This window comes from Pecten maximus, chromosome 5 (assembly GCF_902652985.1).
Source record: "Pecten maximus chromosome 5, xPecMax1.1, whole genome shotgun sequence".
Lineage (NCBI taxonomy): Eukaryota > Metazoa > Mollusca > Bivalvia > Pectinida > Pectinidae > Pecten > Pecten maximus.
In genome coordinates, this window is record NC_047019.1 from 19,722,205 (window position 1) to 19,733,192 (window position 10,988).

Sequence of the window (10,988 nt, forward strand, 5' to 3'; positions counted from 1 at the left end):
GAAGTATAAAATGATATTAAATTCTTAACAGCATAGAGGCCAATAATGGAAATAGAGGCAATTCCTTTAAATCGCTACTAGTTATTAAGTTATCAATGGATTTGAACCCAATTTGGTCAGAAACATCCTTGGCAGAAGGGGAACAGATTTTGCATAAATGGGGACTCTGACCCCAAATGGGCCAAAGGGGCGGGGTCCAATAGGGGAAATAGAGGTAATTCCTTTAAATCGCTACTAGTCATAAAGTTATGAATGGATTTCAACCGAATTTGGTCAGAAACATCCTTGCGGGAAGGGGGAACAGATTTTGCATAAATGGTGACTCTGACCCCAAAGGGGTGGGGCCCAATAGGGGAAATAGAGGTAATTCCTTTAAATCGCTACTAGTCATAAAGTTATGAATGGATTTGAACCCAATTCGGTCAGAAACATCCTTGGGGGAAGGCGAACAGATTTTGCATAATTGGTGACTGACCCCCGAGGGGCCAAAAGGGTGGGGCCCAATAGGGGAAATCGAGGTAATTCCTTTAAATCGCTACTAGTCATAAAGTGATGAATGCATGCATGTTCTAAAAACAATTCTTGAGGTCTTTCAGACCTTAGTGAGTCTGGACTTTGTAACGCATATCAGACTCCCTTAACGACAAGATAAGTCGTCAATATGTGCCAAATACACTTTAAGGTCGAAATATCTGATCGACATGCGTGCCGGGATTTTCCCGTACGCATGCTAACACAATATGACGAGAACCACGTCTGGTTTATGAATTATATCCGACCACAAAAAGACAAGTTAATACTGCTGTGAACGATTAAAGAGGGTAATATAATTAACCCGTATATAAAGCATCAAGTATTAACATTCTACAGTTGGTATAAAATCATATCCAGTTGTAAATTGTCCGGTAAATGGCGGCACGCCAGCACCCGGAAGCACATGGTTTGTTCACTTTACGCTTCAAGTGTAAAATCGAAGTGAAATAAAACAATTACAGAGAAACTACGGTAACTAGCTATACTTGGAAGCCTTATCGAATTATTCATAAGGAATTTACCTTGTTACAAGAGTTTCCGATGGTTATTTTTCATTGTTTTCCACTGACGAAGGGAGGCAGACAACAATGACAGCTGGAACTCTCCTGTACGTGAAACCGGAAATGGTCGGTCGCGTGCGTTGCCGCGATACAGTATAAATACAGGTTGTCTCCCTTCCATCGACATTCCAATCTCAGACGGTGCTTAGCCCGCATAAAAGGGATCACTTAACCAACCAGCAATGGTAGACACAACTTCAGAAATGGTGAGGAAATAGGAAACAAGCCCTATTTCCAGTCCTGGTTCATAAGTTTTACCATTGGTTGCCTATTTTAATTATAATAAAACCAATAAGTGGTTGATTATTTCCCCATAATAGTACCTCAGGTGAACCAGTATCGGTTACCAACAGAACCAGTATTGGTACAATAATTTCATTACTGGAACCTTTTGTGGTTACAGAGGTTTTAACCAGATAACCAATATTTGTTCCATTTTTATATAATGAAATTCATATACTTAGTGTAGAAGTTATTCTACATAAATAATTCCTTTGGAAAAAATAAGAGAACCGGTATCGGTTACTACAGAACCGGTATTGGTAACAGAACCAGTATCGGTTACGGAACCGGTACATGAATCCTGGTTATAAGTGGTTTTAAACCAAATGACCAACTCATATATCTATTTATAAATAACTTTTACCAAAGTAGTGGTAATTAATTTATTTCAGTAACTGTCAACAGTCAGAACCTGAATTTCAACCAGAGCAACCATGGTATGCTAATTTACCAGAATTGGAAATGTTCCGGGAGGGAATAGGTTCAGAAGCACTTAGGACCCATGAATAATAAGACAAAATATCCAGTTTTAAGTATTTTAATTCACTAGAAAAATGTGTGTTGAATTCATCATTGGAATTAATGTTTTTGAATTATTAAAATAACTTGGAATGAAACGTATCGAGTCTGGTTTTGCCTTTGGTCAAAATGCTTAGTCTGGGACGAACCTTCTAAAAACGTTTTGTGCTCCTGTCACTGGTTGAAGACAATCATACAGGGTTTCCAAACACGCACACGAAACGAAAACGTTACATTGGCGTCGTCGGCAGGATCTTTCATTTCATTTTTTTGGTCAGCAAATTGTAATGGTATTCATTACCAGAAACAAGTTGAAAAAGAAATCCCAGAGTATAGCTGATCAAAGGTAAAAAGTCCAGGGTTTTGATAAAGATGTCACATTCCGATGAGGAAATCTCATTTCATAGGATCCAAGATCCACACAATGATGAATCCAGCACTGGGTCAGGGGGAGATAATCCAAGTAGAACAGGATCTCCTTTCAGTCAGGATATTCAGCCTGAAAAGAGAGAATTGATCAACATTATAAAAAGAGAAATCATGGGTAATATAGAAGAACAAATGATAATAATGCGTAGGGAAAATAGAAGAGAATTAGATGAGATGAGGGAAGAAATGAATAGAAATCTAGACAACCTACATAAAGACTTTCAGGCAGTACAGGAGGACATTTCAGCAATGGATAAGAAGCTAAATGAAAGCTTAATAAATCCAAGTAAAAACTCACAAGATGTCCATACTGATCAACCTGTCTTTGATAACTTAAATATTAACCATATAGGATCTCCTCATTCTTTAGATAGGACCAACAATTCAAATAAAGGCCAAACAAAACTAAAACCACAAACATATGATGGTAAGGAAGATTTTGAGGAATATCTCTCACAATTTGAAATAATTTCCAAAATAAACGACTGGAGTTATTCTGATAAAGCTCTATATCTGGCAGGAAGTCTCACTGGTGGTGCAAGGGCAGTTCTAATGGAACTAAACCCTTCAGCTAGACAAGACTACCATTCACTGGCAAAAATCCTGAACATGAGGTATGGTTCAGTAGAAAGGTCAGAAATGTATAGAGCACACCTACAAACAAGGGTCAGGGAAAGAAATGAGTCTCTCTCTGAACTGGCACAATCCATACGCAAACTCACAAGACAGGCCTACCCAACAGCGGATGCATCTCTCACCAATGTTCTGGCTCTGGATCATTTTATTGATGCCATCCAAGATTCAGAAATGAGGTTACGAATCCGGGAGTTGCGGCCTCAAGACATTAATGAAGCAGAAACTCATGCAGTCAGACTGGAGGCCCATAGGGTAGCTGACAAGCAGAGAGGCAAGTCAGTACACATGGTCTCCAAAGAGACAAATAACACTAGTGTCTGTCAAATCAGCAAACAGTCGGACAGAGATCAAGGGGAGACAATTGATGTTGGAACCTTGACCCGCTGTATGCTACAATTAGACAGAACAACAAAACAGTTAAATGAAACTCTCAAACAACAAAATAAAAACCAAAACAGGCAACCAAGTGTCTGGAATGGTAATGGTCAAAATGGTAACATTTACCATAGACAAACAAATAGTGGAAATAACGGAAATAGCCAGAACCGGGCCAGATTCCAAGGGAATCAAAACCAGAATAGAAATTTTAATCAAGGGTATAATAACCCAAGAGGAAGCACATTTCAAAATTGCCAGTCAAACAGACCAAACCAAGATGGTCACTTTCAAAGATCTGACAACTCTCAGAACCAGGAACCAGCTCTGGGAAACCAGTAAATGCTGAGTTCAAGGGTCGGAAGTCAGCAGAGATAGAGGAAAGACCCAAGGAGGTTCTAGTCTATAACTTGAATAACAAAGAAGATGGTCTTTTTACATGTGCCAAAATTGGTACACAAAGCACTTCTCTATTAGTGGATACAGGTGCCAGTGTATCAATACTGAGTTACCAATACCTGCAAAACTTGGATTCCTGTGACAAACCCCAGGTGAAGTCTGTTAATCTTAATATGGTTACAGCAACTGGAGAAAGGAAACCATTTCTAGGTAAATGTTGGGTAACAATTAAACTTGGCTCCTTAAATATACCACATGAATTCCTCATTGCTGAAATAAAGCAAAATGGAATACTTGGGTTAGATTTTATGACCACACACTCTGTAGGTATAAACCTAAGAGAGAATTTATTGACAGTGAATGGACAAAATGTCCCTTGTTTTAGGTTCCAGGAGGGAACCGGCTCTAAATGTTGCAGGGTTTCTGTTAGCGAGGATATTGAAATACCTCCAAACAGTGAACTCATATTACCTGGAAGGCTCATAGACCCTATATTCAAAGAGAAGGATGGTATAGTAGAAGCTCTACCAAAATTAATGGAGAGAAACAACTTACTACTAGCAAAAGCCATTGTTGACCCCAGTTTGGGTATTGTTCCTTTGCGATTCTTGAACATGGGTAATTCTAGCAGCAAGCTGTACAAAGATACTGTTGTTGCAAATGTTGAGGCTGTTAGTCAGTGTACTGAAACCAAGCAAAAAGAGGTTTCAATCAATGAGCTTCAGGCAACAAACCTGAATACCAGTGACAGTGATATTCCAGAACATTTAATAAAACTTTATCAAGAATCCTCAAAGGGGATCACTGATAACGAGAGGAGAAAACTTAAATCTCTACTCCTTGAATTTCAACATGCATTTTCCAAATCTTCAGGAGATCTTGGATCGACTGATATTGTACAACATAAAATTTGTACAGGGGGTCACCCACCTATACGTCAACCTCTTAGACGTATTCCTCTATCTCAAATGGACATGGCTAAAAATGAGATTGAAGATATGGCCAATAAGGGAGTGATACAGAAATCAGAATCTCCATGGAGCTCAAACATAGTCCTAGTCAAGAAAAAGGACGATAGCATCCGATTCTGCATTGATTACAGGCGTCTGAATGATATCACAATTAAGGATAGCCATCCCTTACCAAGAACTGATACCACCCTTGAAAGTCTTTCTGGGTCAAAATGGTTCTCAACCATAGATCTAAAGAGTGGGTATTGGCAAGTGGAGGTAACTCCAGAAGACCGACCAAAAACCGCTTTCTCAGTCCCTGGTTGTGGACTTTGGGAATTTGTCAGAATGCCTTTTGGGTTATGCAATGCACCAGCCACATTCGAAAGACTAATGGAAAAGATTCTCAGTAACCCTATAGCATGGAAGATATGCATGATATACCTTGATGATGCGATAATCATGTCCAAATCTTTTGATGAACACCTTGAGAATCTGAGACAGGTCTTGACTAGGTTGCAGGAGGCAAATCTGAAAATAAATGCAAAGAAATGCAAATTATTTCAAAGGGAAGTAACTTTTCTTGGACATGTGGTCAATGAAAAAGGAATTCGTACTGATCCTGAGAAAATTGAGGCAGTTGAAAACTGGCCAACCCCTCAATCAGTTAAAGATGTTCGAAGCTTTCTTGGTCTCTGTTCTTATTACAGGAAGTTTGTACGACGGTTTGCTGACATTGCAAGACCACTACACAAACTCACTGAAAAATTTCAGAGATTCAGTTGGACAGAAGACTGTCAAGTAGCCTTCGATCAACTCAAACGTGCCCTAACTAGTTCAGATGTTTTAGCGTATCCAGAAAATGACTCTTTGTTCATTTTAGACACAGATGCATCAAATGAAAGTCTGGGTGCTACTCTATCCCAGATTCAAAATGGTGTAGAAAGGCCAGTTGCCTATTATAGCAAGGCATTCAGCAGAACAGAGCGGAGATATTGTGTCACTAGGAGAGAACTACTAGCAATAGTTAGTTCAGTGAAACATTTCCACTGTTACCTTTATGGTCAATTCTTTAAAGTAAGGACTGACCACGGGGCACTGACATGGCTTATAAATTTCAAAAATCCTGAAGGGCAGTTAGCTCGTTGGTTTGAACTATTATCCACCTATTCATTCAAGATCGAGTACAGGGCAGGACGTTCACATGGCAATGCAGATGCACTTTCACGTAGACCGTGTGTACTGGAACACTGTGGTCATTGTACAAAGGCTGAAGAGAAGTACGAAACTAAAAGTACAACTCCTATAACAGTAAAATCTTACCCAACCTTAGCTGGTAATGCAAATTTGAAGTCTGAGGACTATGATGATCCTGATGACTGGGTGCATTGTTGTATGGTTAACACCAGAAACACTGGAACTCCAGACTCGGATCAATTACAGGAGTCTGAAAAGAGAAAGCAAAATAGCGAAACTGAAAAACTGTCAGTTTCAGCAAACAAAGATATAGATATAAAAGTAAAGCAGATTGAGGACAATGTCCTAAAGGAAGTTATTTCCTGGGTACAAAAAGGCAAAAAGCCAGAATGGCAAGCCATATCCCATATGGACGAGAGTTCAAAGTACTACTGGTCTCGGTTTGACTCTCTACAAATTAAAAATGACATTCTATGTCATAAATGGGAAACAAACAAAGGGAGATCACCCATTTACCAAATAGTGATACCTTCAAATCTCTGTGAGTATGTGCTGACTCAGCTACACAATGGTATAGCAGGAGCACATCTTGGGAGTCAAGAAGACCCTGTCAAAAATCAGGGAAAGGTATTTATGGTACAAAATGAGCAAAGATATTACACACTGGTGTAAGATATGTGACCAATGTGCAGTTCGGAAAAATCCAAACAAAAAGGGAAAGAGTCCACTGCAGACATATACCGTGGGATCTCCTATGGAGAGGTGGGCTTTAGATGTTATTGGCCCTCTTCCTCGAACTAATAAAGGAAATATGTACATTTTGGTTGTTGGGGATTATTTCTCAAAATGGGTAGATGCAATTCCCATGAGGAACCAGCAAGCCACAACTGTAGCCCACAAGTTTATTGAAAGGGTGATAACCATCTTTGGTTGTCCAACCCAGTTACATTCAGACAGAGGAACAAACTTCCGGTCAGATGTATTTACAGAAATCTGTAAAATACTTGGTATTGACAAAACATGTACAACTCCATACAGACCACAGTCTGATGGAATGATCGAACGAGCCAATCGTACGATTGAGTCTATGCTTTCAGCATTTGTCTCCAAAAATCACAAAGATTGGGATGACTATCTATACCTACTGATGATGGCGTATCGTTCGTCTGATCATGAGTCATTGGGAGTTTCTCCGAACGAAATGGTTTTCGGTCGATCCATCACTCTACCGGTAGATCTGGTACTAGGCAGGGTTGATGCTGAAACATCCAAAATACACACAGATTATGCATATGATCTATCAAAAAGGCTAGACAAGATACATGACTTTGCTCGTGAAAAACTTAAAATATCAACCACACACATGAAGAAAAATCATGATAGGAATCTCAATCTCAATAAGTTTGAACGAGGAGATCCAATTTGGTTATATAATTCACGAAAAGCAAATGGTTCGAAACTGTGCTGCCTGTGGGAAGGGCCATATGTGGTGTTGGACAGAATAAATGATGCTATATACAGAGTAAAGAAAGGTCCTAAAGCAAAACCAAAAGTGGTGCACCATAATTTTCTTAAACTCTACGAGGGTGAGAATAAACCAGAATGGTTAAAGGGGGATAACTCTGTAAATACAAATAGTAAGTTATAAATGACTTACCAAAGTATTCTTGGTTTTCCAGGTAACCATATTCCAATGTATAAGATGCGAGAGGGAGTTCGGGAAACGGTCCCTGTGCGAGAGGCATCTAACTTCCTCACATTCAGGATTTGGGTATAGATGTCCGACCTGCAAAGTTACCTTCTCCAGGCCAGATTCAAAGCATATGGGCTGTCCTAAGGGGCCAATGAATATTGTAAAAAGAGAGACAATGAAGTTTGGGGAAGAGGAAAGAAAAGAATTCGAAGTTTTTCAACAGAACCGGCACAAAGATGTGTTGGTAATTAGAAGGCCATCTGATTCACAACAGGGCAAGAAGGTCACATCTAAGGACGTCCCAGCATCCATCAGAGTCTCCAAGAATCTGCCAGATACAAGGAAGGGAACAGAAGTAACTCTAAAGAGGAAATCAGTACCTGAAGTTTTGGTAGAGTTAGAGGAAGTACCAGTGAGGAGGCCAACCAAACCGGCACAGGTTTACAACAAAAGGCGGAGAACCGCAGAGGCAGTCTCCGAGTCTTCGGAAGGAACTGCATCTGTAAGTCCCCCACCTCTGGCACCTGCACCTGTTGACCCTGCTATTTCTATAAACTCACAAGAATTTGAGGAATATGCAATCTCGGAAGCCAGTAACAGTATTGTTTACAAGCCTAGCAAAATCCCCACAAAAGTGGACACAAAACTAGCAACAATAGCTGTTAACCAAAGTCAGCGAATTATTTTAAACATAGGGGGTACCCACTTTGAAACCTGTCCAAACACGCTTCTTTCAGAACCAACGTCAGTGCTTTCCAGATTAATTGAGGATCGGGGTAAAACCATACAACCCTATAACAAGGAGAATGTTTTCACCTATTTCCTTGATAGGGATCCAAAACACTTCAGAACCATTCTCAACTTCCTCAGGAATCCAAATGGAGAACTAATTCTGCCAGTGACCAGGTTCCATCTGAAAGAAATTCTAGCAGAATGCGAATACTACGAACTTGAGTCCCTTGGTGATGCTGTAAGAAAAAGGATGAATGAAATATAAACTGCTAATAATGGTAATATTGACATAAGACATGTGACACAGTAACAATTCTATTTGGAAGTACTGACTCATTGATTGGATAAAGATGAACATTACTGTATATTCTGAATGTATGCCGTTCTACCATGTGATTAATTATACCATGCCTATCAGTTAAAATAGTATATCTTTCATTACAAAGAAAGATAATTATAGAATGTAAATTTACAGTCATCTCACATAACTCATGAATATTTCTGAATACATTATATATGTACATGTTACTTGAACAATAGATGGAATCTAAATCGAATTTCATGGGATACGCGCTATAATCCAGATAATTCAGAATGCCCAGAAATTCTGTGAAGTTGTTAAATTGTAAATATGTTATTATAAATGTTGTTATTACATGTGCCATACATAAACTTACCCAGAGATGATGGTTCATTCACAAATTTATAATGGTGTTGTTGTAATGATGACAATGATCGGGAATTGTGCCCGACATTAATTTGTAAAAAAAAAAAAAAAACGAGTCGTCTGCAGGCGCACATGCTTGAGCCTCGTTCTGAAAACAAAATCAATTACCAGTTAAAGTGGTAAAAACGCAAATATTTCGACAAATTCACATTCGGGACGAATGTCTTACAAGGAAGGGGGCAATGTAACGCATATCAGACTCCCTTAACGACAAGATAAGTCGTCAATATGTGCCAAATACACTTTAAGGTCGAAATATCTGATCGACATGCGTGCCGGGATTTTCCCGTACGCATGCTAACACAATATGACGAGAACCACGTCTGGTTTATGAATTATATCCGACCACAAAAAGACAAGTTAATACTGCTGTGAACGATTAAAGAGGGTAATATAATTAACCCGTATATAAAGCATCAAGTATTAACATTCTACAGTTGGTATAAAATCATATCCAGTTGTAAATTGTCCGGTAAATGGCGGCACGCCAGCACCCGGAAGCACATGGTTCGTTCACTTTACGCTTCAAGTGTAAAATCGAAGTGAAATAAAACAATTACAGAGAAACTACGGTAACTAGCTATACTTGGAAGCCTTATCGAATTATTCATAAGGAATTTACCTTGTTACAAGAGTTTCCGATGGTTATTTTTCATTGTTTTCCACTGACGAAGGGAGGCAGACAACAATGACAGCTGGAACTCTCCTGTACGTGAAACCGGAAATGGTCGGTCGCGTGCGTTGCCGCGATACAGTATAAATACAGGTTGTCTCCCTTCCATCGACATTCCAATCTCAGACGGTGCTTAGCCCGCATAAAAGGGATCACTTAACCAACCAGCAATGGTAGACACAACTTCAGAAATGGTGAGGAAATAGGAAACAAGCCCTATTTCCAGTCCTGGTTCATAAGTTTTACCATTGGTTGCCTATTTTAATTATAATAAAACCAATAAGTGGTTGATTATTTCCCCATAATAGTACCTCAGGTGAACCAGTATCGGTTACCAACAGAACCAGTATTGGTACAATAATTTCATTACTGGAACCTTTTGTGGTTACAGAGGTTTTAACCAGATAACCAATATTTGTTCCATTTTTATATAATGAAATTCATATACTTAGTGTAGAAGTTATTCTACATAAATAATTCCTTTGGAAAAAATAAGAGAACCGGTATCGGTTACTACAGAACCGGTATTGGTAACAGAACCAGTATCGGTTACGGAACCGGTACATGAATCCTGGTTATAAGTGGTTTTAAACCAAATGACCAACTCATATATCTATTTATAAATAACTTTTACCAAAGTAGTGGTAATTAATTTATTTCAGTAACTGTCAACAGTCAGAACCTGAATTTCAACCAGAGCAACCATGGTATGCTAATTTACCAGAATTGGAAATGTTCCGGGAGGGAATAGGTTCAGAAGCACTTAGGACCCATGAATAATAAGACAAAATATCCAGTTTTAAGTATTTTAATTCACTAGAAAAATGTGTGTTGAATTCATCATTGGAATTAATGTTTTTGAATTATTAAAATAACTTGGAATGAAACGTATCGAGTCTGGTTTTGCCTTTGGTCAAAATGCTTAGTCTGGGACGAACCTTCTAAAAACGTTTTGTGCTCCTGTCACTGGTTGAAGACAATCATACAGGGTTTCCAAACACGCACACGAAACGAAAACGTTACAACTTCATTAATCTTTAAAGCAGTTCCGATTCCCACACTATAACCATATATAGCATTGTTAGAGATTTACAAATCAAACAAATTGAATATGAACATTATTTTGATATTTGGTCTAATCCAACAAGGTGAGCGATACAGGCCCCATGGGCCTCTTGTTACTATATTCAAATATGTTTTCTTCCATATATATATATATCAATATTCATTGAGTACAACGCAGCGGTATAAGCTGAGGGTATATCTGGCTAGGCGATTGGGT

At 38.9% G+C, this 10,988-nt stretch overlaps 1 protein-coding gene and 1 long non-coding RNA gene across 2 annotated transcripts; one reads left to right on the forward strand and one right to left on the reverse strand.

The window, feature by feature from the left end:
- Positions 1-1,898: 1,898 nt before the first annotated feature.
- On the reverse strand, positions 1,899-7,231 carry LOC117327447. Its single transcript, XR_004532641.1, has 5 exons — positions 7,027-7,231; positions 6,008-6,131; positions 5,129-5,215; positions 4,290-4,418; positions 1,899-2,394 (listed from the first exon to the last, which is right to left on the reverse strand). It is a non-coding gene; the product is annotated as an uncharacterized LOC117327447 (long non-coding RNA).
- Positions 7,232-7,749: 518 nt separating this feature from the next.
- LOC117328354 lies at positions 7,750-8,571 on the forward strand. The gene has a single exon (XM_033885881.1). The coding sequence runs from the start codon at positions 7,750-7,752 to the stop codon at positions 8,569-8,571; it is 822 nt and encodes a 273-aa protein (XP_033741772.1).
- The last annotated feature ends 2,417 nt before the right edge of the window (positions 8,572-10,988 follow it).

What these genes read in the sequence shown, in the direction of transcription:
- LOC117328354 (XM_033885881.1), top strand. Translation starts at nt 7,750, where the DNA reads ATGAAGTTTGGGGAAGAGGAAAGAAAAGAATTCGAAGTTTTTCAACAG.